Source organism: Melospiza georgiana, chromosome 12 (assembly GCF_028018845.1).
Source record: "Melospiza georgiana isolate bMelGeo1 chromosome 12, bMelGeo1.pri, whole genome shotgun sequence".
NCBI lineage: Eukaryota > Metazoa > Chordata > Aves > Passeriformes > Passerellidae > Melospiza > Melospiza georgiana.
The window spans coordinates 16,145,080-16,167,847 of NC_080441.1; the positions used below are offsets into that span (position 1 = coordinate 16,145,080).

The 22,768-nt window shown below is 47.0% G+C and overlaps 1 protein-coding gene across 4 annotated transcripts in view; it reads right to left on the reverse strand.

Annotated features, from left to right (window-relative positions):
• Window positions 1-496: 496 nt before the first annotated feature.
• Window positions 497-22,768, reverse strand: part of LOC131088383 (gamma-aminobutyric acid receptor subunit alpha-3-like) — a 120,576-nt gene continuing 98,304 nt past the window's right edge. For all 4 annotated transcript variants that reach the window (XM_058032397.1, XM_058032399.1, XM_058032401.1 and 1 more), the window contains 5 exons: window positions 16,992-17,074; window positions 12,996-13,139; window positions 10,862-11,014; window positions 7,631-7,842; window positions 497-1,075 (listed from right to left, as the gene is read on the reverse strand). In XM_058032397.1, the coding sequence (XP_057888380.1) occupies window positions 746-1,075; window positions 7,631-7,842; window positions 10,862-11,014; window positions 12,996-13,139; window positions 16,992-17,074 (922 nt within the window). In that variant the 3' untranslated portion in view covers window positions 497-745. The remainder of the gene's footprint in view (window positions 1,076-7,630; window positions 7,843-10,861; window positions 11,015-12,995; window positions 13,140-16,991; window positions 17,075-22,768) is intronic.

The window sequence follows — 22,768 nt, forward strand, 5'->3', positions numbered from 1 at the left end:
TGGCTGAGACAAATGAATTCTCTGGTGGGAACCACACTTCCTGCTAACACAAACTGCCCCAGGAGTGCAGGATGCCAGCCAGACAGGGCCTTTCTGGTCTGGAGAGACAAAACCAGCTGGGTTTGGTGAAGACAGAGAGGAAGAAGACCTGAAATAAGTACAAGATGCTGCCACCAAAGGCTCTGGGGACCACAGCAGGGGTAGGATTGCCCCAGCTGGCCCATGCCAGGCTGCTCCCCTGTCCCCACAGGTGACCAGCTCACCTGCACTAACAGCCCAGGTGCAGGAGCCAGGCTGAGTGAGTGGCACAGCCTGCAGCCAGGTGTCCAGGAGCATCCCCCATGCCAGGGCAGCCCATCCCACAGGAGAAGGAGCATGAAATGGCAGAGGCATGAAGACCATGGGGACCACAGGAGGTGGCAGAGGAGAGATGGCAGCACAGGGGGACTTGGTCAGATGGGTGACAGCAGACTTAAGATGTTAGAGGCACAACTTGTTATGATCCCTTATTATTTTTTTTTTAGCTTTCATCATCAAAGTAAACCAAACCAAAGTATATATGGGATTAAATTAAAATCACAGTTTCGTTTACATTATAAAAGAGTGACATAATAATAATAATAATAATAACCATAATCATAATATCAAATGAACAATAATAATTAAACCAAACAAGAAAAGAAGAAAGCCCTGGAGAATTCCTGCTGGGATGATGCTGACAGATGGAAGGTTTGTGTGACCTGTTTTACTGTTTGGGGATCATTCCCTTGATAGCTGACTCCCGGTTCACATAGGTGGCCCAGTAGACCAGGTTGAAAATGGCAAAGAGCACTGGGAAGACGATGCGGGACATCTTGTCTACCTTGCTGACGCTGTTGTAGGTCTTCTTGCTCTCGGGGAGCTTCTCCTCCAGGCGGGGCAGCTTGGGGGGCACGCTGGTGGCAGTGGCAGTGGCAGCAGCACTCTTGGAGATGGTGGGCAGGCCGGGCTCCTTGGAGATGTTCAGGGCGTAGGTGGTGCCAACGATGTTGTAGGTGTTGTTGGTTTTCTTGGCCAGCGCCACCGGCTCTTTTTTCTAGGGGAGGTGGGAGGGGGGGAAAAAAGGAAAAAAAAAAAAAAAACAAACAACAAACAAACAGAGGTGAAGTGTCAGAGAAGGGCACGGAGAATGTTCTGTCCTGTGAGTTTACCTGCTTGTCCAGGTGAGGAGGTGGAGAAGGGTGTGAGGAGCAGGCCAAGAAAGGAATGCACCTTGTGAAAGGAGAATGCAAAGGAATGACACCCCGTGTGCTCATCCTTGGGGAAAAACTGCATTTTCTGCTTGGCTGGCTGCTTCCTGGGTCAGGTGAGAGGAGGACACAGCACACAGGATTACAGCTTGATTTTATTTTTTTGGTGGCAAAAAGCCACATTAAGAGTATGGGCAACAGCATTGCAGTATTTCTGCACTGTATTTCAATGCCCTGAGTTCCTCACAGGAACACCTTATGATTTAACATAATGATGTTCAAATCGTTTCTGGAACCCTTTAGAGCACCTCATGACCCACCCAGGTCAGGTACAGAGCAGATGGAAGGCATCTGCACCAGCCAGGATTTGTGGAGTGCTCAGCACAGCACTACAGGGCAGAGGGAAGCCTTTCCTCCTGCCTTCCTACCCAAGGGATGCTGAAAATCATGGGAGTGAGGGAATCCCTCGACAGCATGTGGGCTGCAGTGAGGACAAACTGCAGAGAGAATGGCCCTTGTGTGTCAGATGGGATGCACTGAAGGATGAGGGTGAATGCTGGGACACACAGTTCAGTGTTCATGAGGATGGGAGGGCAGGAAGATGGACCTGGGGCTCATGACAGGTGTTGGCCCCTCTCTGGGATCTTCCTGCTGCTACCAGGCACCTGAGACCAGCTGCACTGTGTTGTATAAAGCAACCCAAGGCTAAAGGGAGAATGAAATCAGTACTCAGGTACCCCACGGGTGCCCCCTGCTACACCAGGAGCCAGCACCAGACACAGCAGTGCCTCGTGGTGGGGCTCTGCTCTCTAAACTCAGAACAAGGTGTGCCTTTGGATGAATTTTTTCTGTTCCAAAGCAATTGGAACACAAGGTGAGGCTCAGCCAGGCATTTCCCAGTGTTGCTGGGCATGGTGATGCATGTTCCTATGAGGGAAGCACTTCAGGAGGAGAGAGGGCTTTGGCTTTCAGTGCTGTATTCTATTTTACACGTGTCTACAGTCACCATGGATATTCCTGGTTACCTTAGGAAATGAATTTTCCACAGGGATTTTCAGAGGGACACTACAAGCAGACTTGTGTGCAATCTTTAAACCCCTCTCCAATAACACCACAGCCAGGCAGCCTAGTAATAATGTCAGCAATCACAGAAATTAACTTTTTAGGAGGGGGTCTAGATGTCTTCAGGCTCCAGACCAGACTAAACCACAGTTTGGACCATATTCACAGTATTTGATGGTCTTTAACAATTAACTGGGTCTGATTCTGCACTCTTTAGAGCCATGTTAAGATGTTCCCTCTGCACAGCAGATGAACTTTTTCTGCTAAAAGACTGACAAAAAGCAAGTAAAGGGCTAATGATCCTTCACCTATTAAAACACTTAAATATGCTTAAGTATGATTACTTATTAACACAGCTACAGGAGGCAATAAAATAATTAAAAATCAGTAATGAAATGAAAAACAGATTGTTGTTCACAGAATGTGACTGGCAGTGCACTGTGATTATCTTACTATTAATCAGCCACGTTATTCATTAGAGGAATAAGATGAATACCAGTGACATGACATTTTCTACCTGGACAGTTTTCCTGCCCCAGAGTTTGGAAAGTGGATCCATATGAAAACAGCTGAAATGGAGTAAAATCAGGCAAACCTGGGTGCTGTGGGTGGTGACAGCAAGCTGCTGCTCCCAATAGTGTGATCCAGAGACCCAAGCATTAATTTGGGCTCCCCTGGACCTCAGATCAGGATGTTCAGGCTTGGGAACCTTCATCCCAGCCTTTTCCTCACCCTGCTCAGGGCTGGGAGCACCCAGAACACCCACACTGCCTACCCAGAGGAGGCATTCATGTGCTCTCCATGTGTTCTGCCCCTGAGGTGTTACAGAAATGGTTCAGCCTGGCTGCTGGGCTTTATAAATGAGTTTTCCAGGCAAGGTTTTGACACTCAAACAAAGCAAAATGTGCTTGTTGTTGTCAGCTGCAAAGCAGCTCCCAGCCTTCACTCTGCACCTGCATCTATGAGGAATTCCACATCCTCCTGAAACAGAAGGGGAGAGTGGATAAACAGGAGGAACCCCCACATTTGCTTGGAAAACTTGTCCTATTTAAAACCTCTATTTTGCAAAGCAATTCCTGCACTTGTGGCCCCACTGAGGCCCAGGGAGACTGAGTTGCTGCACAAAGATGTCCTTGTGCTGCTCTCCTGAGGGAAAAGCTGTAGAATGTGGTGCAGAAATAAATCTGTTCCCTAGATAGTGTAATCTGACAAGTTGTTCAACAACACACACACTGGAAAATCACAGTATTTTTTGCTAAATATTCTAGTTTTCAAGCCTCTCTGCTGAGGAACTAATAATAGAACACCTAAATTATGGGAACTACTGCTTCTGTCCATGATTTGCTTGAGATTTAGTTCTCTGTCCCTGCTCCTTGGCAGGAGAAAATTCGGATTGGAAGCACCATGACTCTGACAGGCGACTCTGAAAGCCACCAGTATCTGCAGAACTTGGGAAATCCAAGTGTTTGCCACTTGTCATTCTAGAGAAAAGTCACTTTAATGATCTCCAAGCAGCTCCAGTCTCTGGCATACCTGTACCCCATAAATCAAAGCCCAGCACCTGCAGCTGCTGTTGCAGCAAAGGTATCATTCCTTCCCCACACCAAGCCAAAATTCCTCCTGCAGCCTGCCAGAGACTTGATAATTCAGATTATATGAGACTGGTCCCAGTGATCTTACACTCCCTGGATCACCAGACAAAGAGGTTGGATGGATTAAATGATCAGCCCAACACACCACACAATGATGAGAGAGAAGAGGGTGAAATGCTGCTTTGGAATGATTCATGGACTGTGCTGAAGGTGCTGAGGACATAAATCACTGGCAGTGTTATCACAGAATCCATTAGGTTGGAAAAGACCTCTGGGATCCTCATGGAAATCATGGAGACTGCAAGTGCCAAGAACAAAGGACACAAGGGCTGCAGAGCATGACCAGCAGGAAAAATCCCAGCAAAAACATTGACCATAGTGAGGCAGACAAAAAGGAGAAGGGTCTGGACCATCCTGAGCCCTAAAAACTTCAGCCTGGTTGAAAATGGTGGCCTGTCAAGGTTGGTTTTTGTTCCTCTAGGATTGGAACAAAGATGCCACAAATGGAAAGAAACAAAGGAAAAAGAAAAATGATTCCCAAGGGAGCTGGATCAAAGACAAAGTGGAGAATTGAGTGGGTTGCACTAAAAGCCAGGCTTTACCCAGCCAGTAGAAAAGGCACCTCATGCATGTTTTTCTTAGTAAAAAGCACATTAAAAGTACATTAAAGGACCTAACCTCACCATGCACTGAAGAACTATTGTCTTATGACAAAAACAGAGATACAGGATTATTGCTCCATCCAAAGCATGTTCTGCTTTTATGTATCTGGCTGCAGATGCTTGTACTGGTTTTGTTGCTTCTTGACACCCAGAATTTCAGGGTAATGCCATTCAGACACAGACACAGAGCTACATCAGCTTTTATGTACAGACATGGCATTGCAGGCAGAAGTGGGTTTAAGTATCTTCCGAGAATCCAAAGCATCTTCCATCCTGAGAAACAGACAACACTTTTTGTGGTAAACTCACTGGTAAATGTCATCCTTGCAGTTTCCCAGCAGCAAAGTCACCGTTGCTTGTTCTCACCTTGGATCCTCACTGTCACAGCCACTCCAGAAATCGCCTTGAGGTGGCCATGCTTGTGGCTGGGATGGTGGATGGGTCTCTCTGTCCAGACAAAGCCCTTCTGTCCTGAAGTGGATCTTTTTCACAAGGTATTTTGAGGATGATGGAGGTCGGGAGCTTTGCTGGCTACTGAGCCCACTCACCTTTCAATCTCTTTGGCCTCTCACTCATCTCAGACCTCTCTGCCATCTCACACCTTCCTCCTGGTGATGTTTTGTTTTTAAAAGTCACCTTTCCTTTCCTAACAAGCTTTCCTCTTTGGACCCAAATACCTCTCTTCCATCTGATCTGCAGCTCTAGGCTGGTTGCAGCCACTCTACCGTACAAAAAGAAAATAAACTTTTCATCTACAATTAGCAATTTCTCATGAAAGGCTGGAAAGGCTTGGAAAAAATCTTTGGGTCCAAAAAACATAAGTAAAACCTTATCAGAGTGCAGGCTAAAGGGAGTTTTTAGTGACATTCATGATGATATCTGCTGCTTTTCATTGGAGAACTACAGAGATTGTGCAGAGTAACTCCCAGCTAGAACCAGGCTGTGGCTACAGCCAGAACACCATCATGATTTTATGATGCACCAAGACCAGCCCAGCATTTTAGATTCTACCTGAAAAAAACCCAGGTTTTCCCATCTACACCAATGGTTTGGCTGAGGGGGAGAAAAAAAAGAATAAACACACTGGGGGTGTCTGTCAGCAAGCAGCAGCTTTTCTATGGTACTGATTGTGTCCAAGTGGGATGGGAAGCATTGCTGCTGCCTACAGTGATTTTTTTTCATGCTCATGCAATGAAACCTGGAGTGAGGCTCCTTGCCATCACACCGATAAAGAACATTGCTTTTGGCTGGGGAGAAGGATCCCCAGAGACCAGGGCTCAGCCTGGGCTTCTCACTGGCAGTTTTACCCTTGATACAAACCCTTTAAAATGCCATATTCTTCTGCCTCTTCTTCCTTTTGTGGTTTCCACCACCTGGCTTGTCAGTTGTTTCAAGAAGAGCTAATTAGAGGCTGAAACTGAGCCAATGAGGCACCTCCATTGCGTGGCAAATTCACTGCTTGGAAATACTCATTGGAATAAAGATGAAAAGCAAACATGTTGACACATGGTATTCCTAAGCTCCCTGAAAGCCCATCACTCTTCAGGGAGCTCTCCTGAGCTGCAGAGACTGGGAGTGAGTTTGCTTCTTCAGTAAAGACCAGAGATAGCTTAAAAAAGCATCCTCAAATTTGGAGCCCTTCCTGATTCTCCAGGCTGATACCAATTGCAGCAAAGGCACGGAGAGCTCCCCCTCTGAAACATTCCTGGTCCTGCTTTGTTTTCCTTTTTGATTATCATGTGCAGGAACATTCGGCATGCTCTTAGCCTATTGTTTCAGCACTGTTAGTCTTGTGGTGCTGGGTCAGTGGATAAATTGAGGAACACGCTGCTTCTAAGATAAACTGCAGCTTTTGAGCCTTGACTGCTTTTTCCACCCAGTTCACGTAATTGCCCAAGGCTGTGTGAATCCTGACTTGGTGCTGATTTGCCCATCCCTGAAAGGGACACCACGGCTTTGAGGACCTGTCCTGACTCTTCGCTCATGCCAATCACTCAGGAAAGGCTTCTCTCATCTCTAGAGGCCAGGTTGGCATCAGTGCTCATGCTGGAAGTGGAAGGCCATCCCCTGAACCCCTCTGGACGCTTTCTGCCATGAGTCTGTTGCTCAGACCACAGCTGCAAAAGCAAACAGATAGACAGAGTCCAAGAAAGACAAGAGAGAGGCATCCAACACCCAGTGATGGCTCTGTTCACCTTCTTTGACCTCCACAGCAGAGAGATGACTGGCTGCTGTCTTCCCAAAAGTTGCTGCAGTTCTGTCAGGTGTTTAACATACAGCCCCACAACAACTTCCAACAGCACATTAAAATGCAAAGGAGAAAAATATAAAGGCTCCAGAACCGAGAACAAGGACAAAGCTGATTTTCAAATTGATTCAATAAATATAAACAAGGAGCAGCATGCTACAGTAAGCGATTTCTCTGCGCAGCCAAGATTAAATCAGTTCAGAGGGAGGGGGGCACGAGCAGGGGCAGCAGAGCCTGTCAGGATGAAGCTGCCAGAGAGGCTGATCCCCACTGAGGGGGGGAAACGTGGGTGATGCCAGGCATTAATGTGCTGCCAGTTGGCATTTGGGATTGCTGGCTTCCCACCCACCCTCTGCGCCCAGCTCACAGAGCAGCAGCTGCTGGCAGCTGTGGGCAATGGCACCAGTGTCAGAGCTGGCCAGGGGACAGGGCTCGGGGGGTGTCCTGCAGCATGTTGGGGTTTTTGGCATGCTAGCAACAAGGAATGGGGTTGGAGGGCTGGGTTGGGTTGGGGTTGGAAAGAAAAGGAAGGGAACACAAAACCACCAGCAGAGCAAACCCAAAGCACAGATGTTCCCCCTGGCAAACAGCCACACAGAGAACAGAGGGAAGAGCCAGCAGCCATGCCTGGGTGTTCCCCTGCAGCTCAGCCCCCTGAGCAGCCCCAGGCCATTCCTCCCAGCCCTCAAGAAGCGCTGCAGTCAGGAGCTGGGCTGGGCAGGCAGTGAGTACCATCCAGCCCCCGAGTGCTGCGGGGCTGCACGGTACCCACTGCTGTGCTGGCACAGCTCCCTCGGGCAGCGCTCCTTCCCCCCACCTCCCCCAGCCCTGGCTGACCTTCATCTCCTGGGCCTCCAGCACCTTCTTGCCATCCCAGGCCCAGCTGCGCTTGGTGAAGTAGTTGACGGTGGCGAACTCGATCAGCGCAGAAAACACGAAGGCGTAACAGACGGCTATGAACCAGTCCATGGCCGTCGCGTACGCCACCTTGGGCAAGGAGTTTCTGGCGCTGATGCTTAGTGTGGTCATGGTGAGCACCGTGGTGACACCTGCGGGGGCACAGGGATGAGATCACAGGGGTGACATGGTGCTCTTGTACCTGTTTCTCTCAAAACTGCTGCCACTCCCTTCATCAGAAAGGAGGAGCCACCTTCTCCCTCCCGCTGTAGTTAGGGAGGATTACCCAGAACCAGTCCTTAGCGCAACTCAGAGAATAACTGAACTCAGGCTCATAGAGCCAAAAAATCACAGGATGGCCTGGTGTGGTATTCACATGCCCTCTGAACAGAGAGAAGCAGAGAAGAAGGAAAACACAATTCTTATCTCGCTTGCAGTGCCTCTGTTGGGCTAAAGTAGAATGCAATATGGAGATTGTTTACCCAGAGTGAGGATGCTTCATTCCCTTGGCCTGTCAGGGCCAGGTGTGTGTGTGTGTGTGTGGGACTGTCACGGGACAGTCAGGAGAGAATCAGAGATGAGTGCGGTTCTGGGCAGTTGTGAGCAAGAGTGAGTGCAGGGCAGATTCAGTTTAGATACAATGTACATAGTACAGTATAATAAAGTATTTCATTAGTAATTAATTAGCCTTCTGATGATGGAGTCAGATGCATCAGTCTCTACCCCCTTTGTCAGAGTTGCCTTTGATTTACAATAGCCTGGGCTGGAAAGGACCTTAGAGAGCACCTGGTCCCAATCCCTGCGACAAGCAGGGACACTTTTCTCTATCCCAGGTTGCTCAAAATTCCCTCCAGCCTGGCCCTTACCACTTCAGGAATGGGGCAGCCACAGCTGCTCTGGGCAGCAGTTTGTCCAACCCCTGCTCAAATTTCAGAGCCAATTTTAGGTGGTTCAGGGAATTATTCTGGTTCCGTTTTGAGTACAATCAACGGCAAGCATCTTCATTAGGACGAAGATAACCTTCATAACCTTCCCCAAACTCTGGTGACTAGACAGACCTCTGCTCTCCATAAGAGCCCTGGCTCACAGGGAGGCACTGCACTGCATTCCTCACCTGCTGGCAGGGTGAGGTGCAGGATGCTACACCCAGCTCATGTAGAATACGTCATGGAGAAGTCTCTAGTTGCTCATGCAACAAAATAAAAATAATAAAATAATAGTGAAAAGAACAGCTAGATGGTCGTGAACCTCAGGGAGGATCAGAAGCTGGTCACTCATCCAACACAGCTCTCCGGGTTTTAGAAATACTGTCTTGTGACCTGCATGGATGAACACCTGGGATCCTGGGTCCTGCTGTCAGCGGCCCAAGCTGCCAGAATAAATGTCACGATGATTTATCTTAAACAAATGATCTGTTGCAAAATGTCTTTTAAAGCTTTTTTCATTAAAGCAAGCAACCATTACCATCCATTTTCCCCAATAATGTGCTTTTCAATTAAAAATGCATTAAAAACATTATAAAAATATTGACTAATTTTCAGTTCCCTTAAGCCATACTCCTGGTATTTTAAGAGTTTCAATTCAATATTGTTGACAATACTTTCTGAGGGGCAGGAAAAAAAAGGAATAAACAATTTGAGCTCTCATTATTTTCTTAATAGGAAAGCAAGGCAATTTGGGAGCAAAGACATTTGTCACACAGGTAGGTTTTAATTTTTCAGTCAGCTCTTGCCTGCTCTATCTGAGCTGCTGCTTGAGGAAACTTATTTCACTGCAATTCTCAGGGTAACACAGGAGGGAATCACATATGATACTACATATCCCCTCTCTGCTTGGGGACTTTTGTCCAATAACCTCTCTGTTAAATGGAATCTGCTGGGCAGTGTTACATCCAGGATATACAATCCTGCAGCATCACACCTGCTCTGGGAGCGTGCCTGTGTAGATCCTGAACTAAAGGTCTTGACAGGAAATCACAAAGCAATTCTGTTATTAAATGCTTGTAAAAGCTATTAATATATGTGCACTGCCAGCCTGGCACTTTGCTTGGGTGAGAGGATCTGACGGTGAGAGCAGCTGAAGGAAATAATAACACTCTATTCACCATGCAGTTATGCTGCCTCAGCCCAGGAACTTGTTATGTGGAGCTGTGACCAGGGACACATTAGTAATTTCAAAGGTAGGGCTTTAAATGCCTCCCTGTGTCCCTATCCTCTGCTCCAGAGCCAGCACAGATAAGCAGACACAGCCAAATGTATATAATTAGATGATCAATACCTTGATTACTGTTAATATTTATGGCTGGGCTTGTAACAGAGCCATGGCCAGGAGTATTTTTGCAGTGATTTGGGGGGAACAGGCTCACTGGGATGACACTGAAAGCTGTGCTGGGGAATGGCCAGCAGCTTAGAAATGCTGGCCTGGGGAATGGCCAGCAGCTTGGAAATGCTGCTCAGGGCCTGGCACAGAGCAGCCCTGATGATCAGTGTGTTTCCCTTCCTATTTCCCTTTGTCCCCATTGCAGGTGTGGCAGGGGTCAGGATGGACAGAGACAGAGATCTCTGGAGCCAGGGCTTGGAACTTGTGGTTTATTGCATTTATTGCCAAGGGCCTGGGTGCAGGGCCCTGCTGGGGGCTGCCAGCTCAGAGCAGGCCCAAAGAGAAACAGAGATAAAGAAGGCAAGAGAGTGGTAAAGAGGATGAGAGAAAGCAAAAGAGTAAAAGAGAGCGAAGTTCCCATTCCAATACCGTAAGTCTTCTTCTGTGCTGAATATTCTGATTCTCACTAGCCAATCTAACACAAGATACAAATCCTACAGCATTTCCATACAGCCTATAAGAATCACTACATTACCATACTGTGTTACATTTTAAACCCTAAAAACTCCTCTTTGGGCCCCTTCTGCCAAGCTGGCAGGGTCTGCTCTGACCCTTGGGCCTGTCTGCAAGCAGAGGGTGTTGTTTCATCAAAAGGGGATTACCTTCACTGGCACAGCAATGTTTTCCAGTTGTTCAGTAACTGAGGTATCTCAGAGCTTGCTTTCATTTCAATCTCGCTTATAGTTTCCATATTCTCAAAATCTTTTGCCAGGCAATCATATTTATAAGACTTTCCTGTTTCATCTTCCCCAACTCCCCATGCTGAGGGGAAGCCCTGTGCTCCAGACTCACCAAAAACTGTGCGGGCAGGGACAGACTCCCTGTTGAGCCAGAAGGAGACCTGGGACAGGATGACAGTCATGATGCAGGGCAGGTAGGTCTGGATCACAAAGTACCCAATCTTCCTCTTGAGGTGGAAGTGCGTGGTCATGACGACGTATTCCCCTGCAGAGACAGCCAGGGAGGGATGCTGGGCCAGGGAGGGGTGCTGAGCCAGCCCAGGGCCAGCTGGCCACTCCAGAGATCCACCCTGGACAAACTCCCAGTTTTTCAGTGGGAAGGAGGGGTGCAAAATCACAGAATCACACAATAATGAGGTTGGAAGAGACCTCTAAGATCGAGTTCAGCCTATGCCCTAACACCTCAACTAGGCTATAGAACCAAGTGCCATGGCCAGTCTTTTTTAAACACATCCAGAGATGGTGATTCCACCATCTCCCTGGGAAGAGCATTCCAGTACTTTATGATTCTTTTGGTGAAAAATTTCTTCCTAACATCCAACCTGTCCTTCCCTGATGTAGCTTGGGACTGTGTTCCCATCAGAGATGTAGCTCTGGTTCTATCAGAGACCAACCCCACCTGTCTGCAGCCTCCCTTCAGGAAGGTGTAGAGAGCAATAAGGTCACCTCTGAACCTCCTCTTCTCCAGGCTAAACAGCCCCAGCTCCTTCAAACATTCCTCACAGGGTTTGTGTTCCCAGCCCCTCTCCAGCCTCGTTGCCTCCTCTGGAGGCTCAAGCATCTCAACATCCTTCCCAAACTGGGGGCCCAGAGCTGAACAGAGCACTCAAGATGTGGTCTCACGAGATGCAGGCGTGCAGCAGGCACACACGTGCCAGGTGTGTGCCTCAGCACAGCCCAGGGGGCTCTCACATCACATCTGTGCTTTAAAAACACTTCTCTGAGTCTTTAATTAGCTACGAAATAGGTGTGGGACAAAGGCAAGCCAGTGTCAAGAAGTGGGCAATAAAATCTTTCACTGCTTTGCCCCAGGCACAAGGTGCCCCTGGGGTCTCTCCTGACCCTGCTCACATCCCAGGCAGCCACACTGTGGGTAAGATCCCTTAAGCCTGGAGACACCCTAACAGTGCTTTAACAGGATTGCAGGACACAGAATTTTATTTTCTCTGAGAGTCCTGAAAATATCCCACCTTCCCTCACTGTAACCACCTCAAAAATCCAGGCAAGTTCTGTTGTTAAAGGTCCCACCTGTGAACTGAAGAGGAAGCTGTCCCTATTTTCCCTCAACATCCTATTCCTGCCCCCAAGGCTTTGGGTATTTTCTTGGATTACTGTGCCTTTACTTTGTGAGCGTGGCTCTGCTAAATCATTACACACAGGAGCCTTTAGCAGCTTTCTCACCACTCCAGGTTATTCATCTGTACATTTTACTACAACTTAAGTAGAGAGATGGGCCAGATATTATGACATTTAGTTCCCTGGGCTCCCCACATTCCCCCAAGGGAGGTGAAATGAGTTGTTACAGACAGACACTATTAAAATCAAGTGCACCAGAGAGGAAATATCCTCAAATGAGAGAACTACTGGTGCATACAGAGGGAAAAAATAAAAGGGAAAAAAAGAAGAATTATGAGAGACACACATGAGGTAACAGAAGCTATCAGTACCTGGATTCAGAGGGGAAGGGAGGAGCAGCAGATGGGAGAGAAAGATGATTAATATCGGTCATTAATCAGAGGAAACATTTGTTTGGGATAATCTTCTATTAGTTATGATAATATTTGTGCAAGCAGATGCAGTGAAAAGCACACTGAACATTATGTTGCCTTCGCCTCCCCTGCCTGCAGTGCTTTCCTGAGGGGCTGGAAAGGAATCCAAGACAAATGAACCCTCAGCAGCACAAACCAGTGGGACAAGGTGGGGCAAATTTTCCACACAGCAGATCATTTTTAGATGCTTGAGATCAGTTGTCCTAAAGACTGTGGGCAACAAAACTCTTTCAATGGAAACCACTGAAACAACAACCTCTTCATGCATCTTGGTGACTGCTGAAGATGTCACCAGCTGTGCCCTCCTGCCTTAGGAAGTGCTGTGCTCCTGGACTGCCTCTATAATGATCCCAAATCGTGGATTCCAAGCCCATCTCATGGCAGGAGGAGCTGAGCCCATGGTGGTCCCACAAATACCTGTGCTGGATCGAACCATCTCCGTGCCAACCACGTGGCCCAGCAGGTCATACTGGTTCAGGCGGGATCCACCTTTGGCTACTTCCACAGATTTGTCCTTCCCCAGGGTCCAGGTGTAGATCACCTCTGTCTTTGTGTAGGCATCTGCAGAGGAGGGAGAACAAGGAGCTCTGTGCTTCTGCCTGACCTCAAATATACCAAAATTAGCCTGTAGCCAAATGAATTTTTGCTGTGCATCTCTCAGAGCCACATGGCTGAGCACAGCCAAGCATGGCCAGGGACCAAGGCAGATCAACAACTGTTAAATCAAAGGAGCAGGAGAGAGCTGGGCTGTTTGCAAGGGAGCTGCAGAGGGGCAGAGCTCTGTCACTGACAGACAGGCTGACTCTGCAAGGGCTGCCTCCAACAGGGACAGCATCCAGGCCAGCAGGACAGCACAGCCCTGCCATGCCAGGCACAGGGAAAGTCCTGCTGGCAGCAGCTGGCAGCAAAGCCTGAATGCAAATGGGGCTAAATTTTAGGTTAAAAAGTTCAAAGTTTTTACCCTCACTCAAAGGCAGCCCTGTCCAAGAATCTGAGATTTGCACGTGGTGTTCTCTCACACCTAAACTGAGCAGCCAAGACTCTGTTTCTTCATGCAGGAAAAGCCCCTTCTTTATTCACACAACTCATTTTTACATAGTCTTTACAGGCCTTGTATTTAACTCTAACTGGCTAGTAGTTCTCTTGCCACTCAGTTATTGGTTAATAACTGGCATTTTACCTTTCCATCAAATCTCTCTATTCTGGGATTGTTTACATATTTTCTTCACTGATTCTCATGGGACAGATTTATTGGTTATGCAGGTGCAAACTTATTTTTCTTACTAGAACAGCTTGTTGTGCTAACTGCCTTCATTCTTATGATTTGAACTTATGGGGACTTACAATCTACTGCTAGTTTAGCTAGAGTAGCAGGGCCTAAACCATATTTTATAAGGCCTTTCTTTTATAATATCTCCTTTCTTTTATAATATCTCTGCAGCATTTTCCCTGTGTTTGTGACCAAGCCCCCCCTCTCAAGAGTGCTCTTGGCTTTTCCAGTCCTATGGTTATCAAAAAAATGAGTCTTTCCGCATTGCTAGGAGCTATTTCTCCCCATAATGCCCCAAATTCCTGTCCATACCAAGTTTGCACCAGCTTTTTAAGCAAGAACAAAGTTCACTACACCAAGCCTTCAGTTCATTTTTACCCATCACCTTCTCCTGGTGAAGACCTGTAGGAATTCTTTGGCTGTGGTCAGGTCAAGCAATGTGTCAGGTCTACTGGAGAAATGTCTCAGCTCCTGTTCTGTGGAACATTGTGTCCTGAGAAAAACCACATTTCTGTGATCTTTCTAAAACAACCACAGTTATTGCTGCACTCGGGGTTTTGGCAAACCTGCTCCACGTTAGCAGGGACTGTGCAAAGCCTTGGGAGAGGTTTTGGTGATCAGCCAAGGTTTCTCAGCAGGCCAGAGTGCTGCCGAAGCTCTTCTGGTGCAGGCTGGCACCTCTCACTCTGCTTTTCCAACCCTCCTTCCAGCCCTCCATGTGCTTCTGGAGCCCTCCATCCTCCTTAATTCAGTTATCTGTACATTACATACATACATATATATATACACATATACATATATATATATATATATACACATATATGTATATATACACACATATATGTATATACACAGTTCCTGTCCATACCAAGTCTATGTATGTATATATAGTTGGTATGAACAGGCATTTTGGTCATTCTGATGAAAACTAGCTCCTAGCAGTGTGGTTGTCTGGGACAGAAGGGTATCTGATGTCACACAGGCATGGCATGGATGTTTGGAACACGTTTCATGCCAGGCAGCTGCTTTGGTTCAGCTCAATGCCTCGTTTGCAATGCAGAATCCAATCCAAACAGGGACAGCACGTGGACATTTAGGGGAGCTGGTGAATTCAGCAGCATCTCCTGCTCCCCTGGTCTCAGAGAGCTGCTGTACAAGTCTCCTGTGATGGCTTAGGAACAGCTCTCTGCTGTGCACATTGATCTTTGATGGGCAGAGCCATTCCTGCACTGCACCTGCCCAAGGGATGCTGCAGGTGGGCAGCTGAAGCTCTCTGCAGTGCCTGATGCCCTTAAATCTCCTGCAAATTCCCTGCTTTACCCCCTCAGGGGCTGCCCTGGGACAGAAGGGCACTGCTGATCACTGGTGGGGATCAGCAGAAAATGGTATGTGAGGCAAACTCAGCATCCTTTGGGCACTGTGGGTCTGGCACTGGCATTGTCCTTCTAATTGCAAACCTGACCCACTTCAGGCTTCTTGAAAATGAGCAGCTTCCAGCTGTCAATGGCTTTTTAGTGAAAACACTGGTTTAATCCCACTCCAGCAGAGGAGAGGTGAGCTCTGATGCTCTGTGAGTGCTTTAGAAAAAGTCACATTAATGTTAACCAGGGGCAGCTTTCTGAGCTCCTTGTCTCAAAACTCTCATCATTCAGAGGTCAAATCAGTAAAAGAAATAAGCCCAAAGGGTGTTCCAGCAGAAACACACACATTAATCTCTTCTCCTCACCAAGAAACGTTATAAGCAATTAGATGTGCAGTAATCTGCCTTCCTGCAAGTCTTGTAACAATCCCAGAGTTTAGGCCTGAGGTATGAGATTTGATATCCTTCCTCACAAGGTCAATTAACATTAATAATTCATCCTTCTCTAAGGCCTTACTGATGTCTTGTGGCAATGGGTTCTACATTTAATTAGGTGCTGCCTAAGAAATAGCTTTATTTCAGGAGTTGTGAATAATCCACTTTCATGGCTGCAGTTTGGCATGAGGCAGAAGAGCAGATGCACATGATAAATATGATTTCCTCTCCTGCCAATCAAACTTTTCAACTTTGTCCTCAGTTAGCTCCCAAATGGCTACAGGAAGGAAGTGTCACTTTGGGGAGGTTGGGGTTTTTCTGGGGGGTCTCTGGTGTGGGCTCATTCTTTAGCTTGAGGTGGGAAACTCTCTCATCTGACACAAATACAGACTAAAAGTGGTGCTCAGTTCATTGGAGCTGGGAAAGAGCCCAGGCAGAGCCAGACCAGGATGTTTATTTCCACATCATGGTGAGCCAGGGTCTTGGGACTCACTTTAGGAACAAAACCAAATAAAGTTCACTTGCATATGGAGAGATAAGGGAATTCTATGGGGAGCCCAAGCAGCTGAGCAGCTGCAAGTCTGGGAGCAGCTTTTAACTCACCAGCAGCCTGCAAATCTTCCCTAAACCAGGACATTTTGCTGCTGGGGCTGAGATTCCCAGAGTTTCCAGGCCTTTCACCTGAGATCAGCCTGCCTGACAGACTAAACAGGGGCAGGGGGTTTGTCTCAAAATCCATGGAGCCAGAGGAACCAGGAGCCCAGGCTGGCAGGATGGGACACCCCCCTTGTGATGAAGGAAAGGCACAACTCAGATTTATAATCATAGAATCATTAATGTTAGAAAAGGCCTCTCAGATTATCAAGTCCAACCATTAACCCAGCACTGCCAAGCCCATATCTCCAGGTGCCCAAAATACTCATTTTTGAACACTTTGAGGGATGGTGACTCCATCACCTCCCTGAACTGCCTGTTCCAATGCTTGACTAGCCTTACACTGAAGAAACTTTTCCTAATATCCAATCTAAACGTCCCTTGGAACAACCTGAGGTCATTTCCTCTCATCCTGTCCCTTTTTACCTGGGAGGAGAGACTGATTCCCACCTACTTTCTAAATAAATTTACAGCAAAACCATGGGTGTCTAACCCATCCTGTAAGCCTGAACTGAGCACAGACTCGCTCAGTGATGAATTGCATGTATGAGACACCAGAAAAAAACAATTTGGTCACATTATCATCAGCAAAAATGAATATTATTGTTACAAAACCCCTGTGAGACATCAGCCACACCAAGGACTGCTCTCCAGGCCTATAGCCCCTCCTTGCAGAGGTGCTGGGGGTACTTACAGCTCCCAAATTTCAGGGGGCAGGCGTGCACGTCCATGGGGAAGTCCTCCAGGTGCATGGGGCACTCGGCGTGGATGGTCAGCCTGTGGACAAAGCACAGGGGCTGCTCAGGACAGGCTGGCCCTTCTGCCACAGCCTCCTGCAGCCAGCAGCACTGCCAAAGGCTCCAGGTGCTCACCAGCCTCGGGGCAGGAGGCACCCAGATGTGGGGACCACAGAAGGACACACATCTGGCAGCTTTGCCATGGTGTGAGCTCAACCCTATTGACCAAATTCACCTTCACCCACTGAGTGCAGTGGGGAAATGTGCCAGAGCCCAGGAGTCCTGGGTGCTTATGGGCTGTGAGCAGAGCTCCTGTGCCACCATCACATTCTCTGAAAAATCCCTTTGCCCAGGATTCTTCTGCTGGGAAGCTGAGAAGCCTCAGAGAAAAAGGGAAACAATATTATCTCATTTGCTTCTCCTGTGTTTTGCTGCTTTGGAATGTGGTTTGGAGATTGTTTATCCAACAGGTGAATTGTTTAATTGGTTTCATGTGAATTGTTTTAATTTAATGATATCAGCTGTGTCAGACTCTGAGAAGTCAGGAGTTTTTCATTAGCACCTTGTTAAACCTTCTGTAAGTATCCTTTCTCCATTCTTTAGTATAGTTATAATATAATATAATATAATATAATATAATATAATATAATATAATATAATATAATATAATATAATATAATATAATATAATATAATATAATATAATATAATATAATATAATATAATATAATATAATATAATAATAAAATAATAAATTAGCCTTCTAAAAACATGAAGTCAGAATCCTCCCCACAATGGGAGACCCTGAATATCCCACCTTCCTGGGGTTGGGGACACCTCATGGACCACGCTGGCAGGCAGAGGGGAAGGGCTCCAGGGGCTCCCAGGGAACAGGGCTGGTGCTCTGGAAAGAGCTGAGGGCTGACAGATGGTGCAAAGTCCAGATCCATGGAGCCACCAGGGCACAACACCCCCTGTCCATGTGGGACACCCCACCCACCTGCCCTGGCTCCTCCTTCCACTGTGGAGGATGCTGCAGGCAGGTGAGTAACTGGAACATCCTGGGGGTGTGCAGGACAACCTGTGCTTTCCAAATCCCCCAAATCCCTGTAGGATGCCTCATCAGGAAGCAGCTTTGTGAGGGAAGAACAGCCATAAAAAAAAGCATAAAAAGCTGCAAAATATGGGACCAGGCATAAAAGGATCCATGATAAAGGGCTCTAAAAAAGGGAGCTGGTGTTCCTTCCTGGAGCACTGCAAAGAGTGCGGTCAGGGAGAGGGAGCCAGGAGAGATAGCTTCCCAGGAGATGTCTAAAACAATCTCCTCTGAAGGAACCATTTGTAGGGAAAAAAATAAAATAGGATTCCCTTCTGATGGCTCAGCAAAACAGCAAACAAACCATGGCAGGAGCAACGTGTGGATGGAAAGGGCAACTGCACAGACTGAAGGTGGCTTGTGCAAAACTCAGGTTGAGAAGTTTCTATTGAGATATTTTCCTTTGGCTAGAAAAATGTTCAGCTGAGTTATTCTTCAAAGAAAATACTGAGGCTTAGTCGAATGCAAAATAAATAAAGGCTTTGGGTTTTGTTTGCTAAAAGCAAAGAATAGTTTTTTTAAAGGAAATAAAATAAAAATAAAGGTTATTTCTTTTAGGCAAACAAACTTTAAATGCTTCTATTAAAAAAAAAATAAAAAGAGGACTTTTTTTAAAATTCAGTGGACAAAACTAAACCCTTCACAAATTGCTGTAAAAACCCCTGTGGAGGAAACAAAGCAGAGTGGCTGTGAGGTGGCAGAGGCGGCACAGCTGCAGTGGCAGTGGCTGCATGTGGCAGCTGCTGCTGTGAGAGGGGACAGCCACACACAGGGACAAGGCAGCAAACCCTGCCCAGCTGCTGCACTGGAACCTCCCCATTATTGGATTTGCAGGGTGCCCTGATGAAGGGAGGAATGATGCATCTGACTCCATGTTCTCAGAAGGCTAATTTATTACTTTATATACTGTATTATATTAAAAATAGTATACTATACTAAAGAATACAGAAAAGATACTTACTCAATGTTAAAAAGGTAATAATGAAAACTCGTGACTCTCTCCAGAGTCCCAGCTTGGCACTGATTGGCCAAAGAGTGAAAACAACTCCCAGCAGAATCCAATGGAACAATCACCTGTGGGTAAACAATCTCCAAGCACATTCCCAATGAGCACAACACAGGAGAAGCAAATGAAATAAGAATTGTTTTCCTTTTCTCTGAGGCTTCGCAGCTTCCCAGGAGAAAAATCCTGGGTGAAGGGATTTTTTCAGAGAATGTGAATGCCACACCCTGTGAGTTCTGCTCTGCCAGGTGAGGGAAGGAGCCCTGGATTTCAGAGCCACATCCAGCCTCACCTGCAGCTCCCAGAGGGTTCAGGAAAGCTGGCAACCCCACGAGAGACAGCAGAGGAGTTAAAGCAAGAAGCAGAGCAGAAGAGTTGCCATAACTTTGGTGGGGCAGAGCTGGGTGGCCAGAACTCCCTGGAGGCCCTGCAGCACTCAGAGCAGGGCATTAACCCCCACTTCCCCCAGTCCTTGGGAATACCTGGCAATTCAGACACCAAGGGCCTGGCCTGCAGTGGGTGTGCCAGCCCTGTCTGAACCTCTGCCCACGGAAACCCCATGTCCTGTGAGAACCTGGCAAAGAGGGCGTGGAGGGGATGCTGCCTGTCCCACTTGCTTCACAGCTGCCTCCAGCCTGGTTTCTCAGCCAAGCCAGGAACCACTGTGTGCCCAAAGCACCTTCTGCAGACAAATCACTCTGTCTGACTCAGTGATCTCTCCTTCACACTGCACTGAATGCACCTGTTTTACATGAAAGAGAAGAAGACCTGACCTTTAGACTTCAGTCAAGGCTCACTGAAGACTGACAGGGATTTTCATAAGCCTACAAGCACAGGGTTGTAATTATTTTCTCCTGGACACTCAAAGGCCACCATGAACAAATTGCTTGTTTGCTCTGATGCCTCTCTTTTCCAATATGGATTTCAAGAAGCACAGGTATAAAAACCTGGCACTTTGGTTTGGACTTGACTGCCTTGCTCTTCCTGTTCTGTTTCTTTTGTGATGTTCTCTTCAGCCAGCTCAAAATCCACTTGGGGAGCTCTTCGCTGGCAAGCTTGTCAAGCATATTCTCACAATCTTAGTCTTCGATTCCTTCTGAATCTTTTCCAACTGCAATGGACTTTTTGCTTCTCATTTTGTCACTGTCACTTGTGTCAGGGAAATGTTGAGACATCTCCCCAGTCTCCCTCAGCAGCCCACACCAGAATTTTCCTTTTTACCTCCCTGTTTTTTCATCTGCTTCACTCCTTGCTTTATTATTTCAAAAGGCTCTTAGCTGGGAGTTCCCAAAGTTGGCTTTTCCAAAGGAGCTCATCTCTGACCAGTGCCCTGCTTCTGATGCATCCTGAACCCACCCCAAAAAACCCAGGGAAGTCTTTTCCTTTCACTGTACTGTCTGCAAGTGCTGGCTGTGATCATCAGCCACTCTGAATGATCCCAAGGACTGCAGATGGTGGGTCTGGTGGGTTTGTGCCATTTAGAGCAGCCAGGAAGAGCCTCAGAAAGGACCAGGACAGCAGCAGAGACTGGCCTTGACCAAATCCTGCCCTCTCTAGGCCATGGCCAACAAGAGCAAGTGCTGTCAAAAGCAGGAGACAATTTTATACGGATGCTGTATGACTCCCTCAATATATGGGAATGCAGCAGTTGCATTTTAAATCTAAAGCCTGTTTTATTAGCTGAGACAGCAAGCAATAAAACAAGAAATCCATCAACAAACCACTGGAAAAGCAACCTAATCTGCCACTTCTCTACCTACAATTGAAGGAGTTTTTAAGTGTCCTGAAATTTAATAAAAAAAGGAGAAGTTGCATCATTCTAGCAAGGTGAGTCTGGTTCAGCAGCTTCAGCCAGCCACAGGTCAGCAGGTTCACAGGTAACACAGAGATGTCAAACCACAAGGAATGTCTCTCCCTTCCCAGACAATTATCACAGCCTCTGCAGCATTTGGATCAAAGGGTTTATTGCAGAAATTCTCATCTCTGCCCCTTATCCTGTGCAGGGGAGCTGATGGCCAGAGAGCCACTGCGTTTCGCTTCATCGCTCTGATGGGCTATTCACATCCAGCAGCCCTGGAAAGTCCTTAGAAAGCTAAAGAGCACCTAAAAAATAGCCAAGCTGCCAGAAACCACATCAGCCAGCAGTCACAGCCTTTGGCTCATCAGTCCCAGGCACCTGCAGCAGCTTATGCAGAACTGTCTAATGCAAAGCCCCAAATTGCTCATGTTTTCTTCTTGGGACTTTAGCTGCTCACAGTGACCCCAATATGCATCAGAAAGTCTCTTTTCCCATCCTGGCAGTTGAAGAAGGAGTCAGAACTGTTCTGTTCTCAGTCCCAAGGTTGTTTATTGTTTCTTATCTTTGAAATTCTTTCTCTGGCCTGCCGAGGTCTGTCCAGCAGGTCAGACAGAGGCACACTGGCCACCCTCAGGGTGGTGTTATCTTTTTATACTAAAAACTATGTGTACAATATTTACCATAACTTCCCAATACCTATCACCTGTGTTAGACACTGAGCTTCTACCTTAAACCAATCCAAAAGTGCCACCATCACAGCAGAAGATGGAGGCCAAGAAGAAGAAGGAGAAAGGCTGGACACGCCCAGATCCCTCCATCTTGCCCCCAAACTCCCATTCTAAAAACCCCAAAAAATCTGTATTTCACCCTGTGACAAACTAACTTATTATTCTACTTAAAATTTCTTGACTTGTAATTCTTCATATAGAGGTTGGTAATTGTTTTTTTCCAAGGGCTAAATCAAAGGCACTGGAGTCTTGGTCTCTGTCATAGACACCTTTTATGAAAAATTCTTTCCTTAGGAATTTTTCCTCCTGAGAAGCTGAAAGGCCTCAGGAACAAAATGTAAGCAGTGATTATCTGCTGCTGTGGAATGCAACAGGTGGAGCTTTGATTGGTCTCATAGAGTTGTTTCTAATTAATGGCCAATCACAGTCAGCTGGCTCAGACTCTCTGTCTGAGACAAAAGCTTTTGTTATCATTCTTTTTTCTATTCTTAGCCAGCCTTCTGATGAAATCCTTTCTTCTATTCTTTTAGTATAGTTTTAATATGATATATATAATAAAATAATAAATCAAGCCTTCTGAAACATGGAGTCAGATCCTCATCTCTTCCCTCACCCTCAGACCCCTGTGAACACCATCACAGGTCTCAGTGCCAGGGTCTCAGCCCCTTGGCAAGGTCTCGAGTCCTCCAGGGCAGCCAGAGGAATTTACTGGGTTCCAACATTTTCTCTTCACTTTGCTGGCACAATGGCACCGAAAGTGGAACATCCAGGACAGAACCTGTGGTTTTTTTTTTCCTCTTTTAAAGTCACGGGAAGTGCTTTGAACTGCGCCAACACAATGGCAAGAAGCGTGAATCAGGCTAAACATCCCTCTGCCAGGGCTGAGGGGATAACAAACCTCTTCAGCTGCGTTCTCATGGTTACCAGGAGCTTAGCAAAGCCTTTGATGTGTCATTAGAGCCCCTGTCGTTACCTGCGTGCAGCTGCAGCATGAGCCAGGATCTCAGCCCAATTTCTGGGACGCAAATGTAATAATCCCTCGGTGTGTGAGCGCTACAAAAACATGACAGCACCCTGCATGGCAGGGCTGGCTTTGTTTATGCCAGGGAT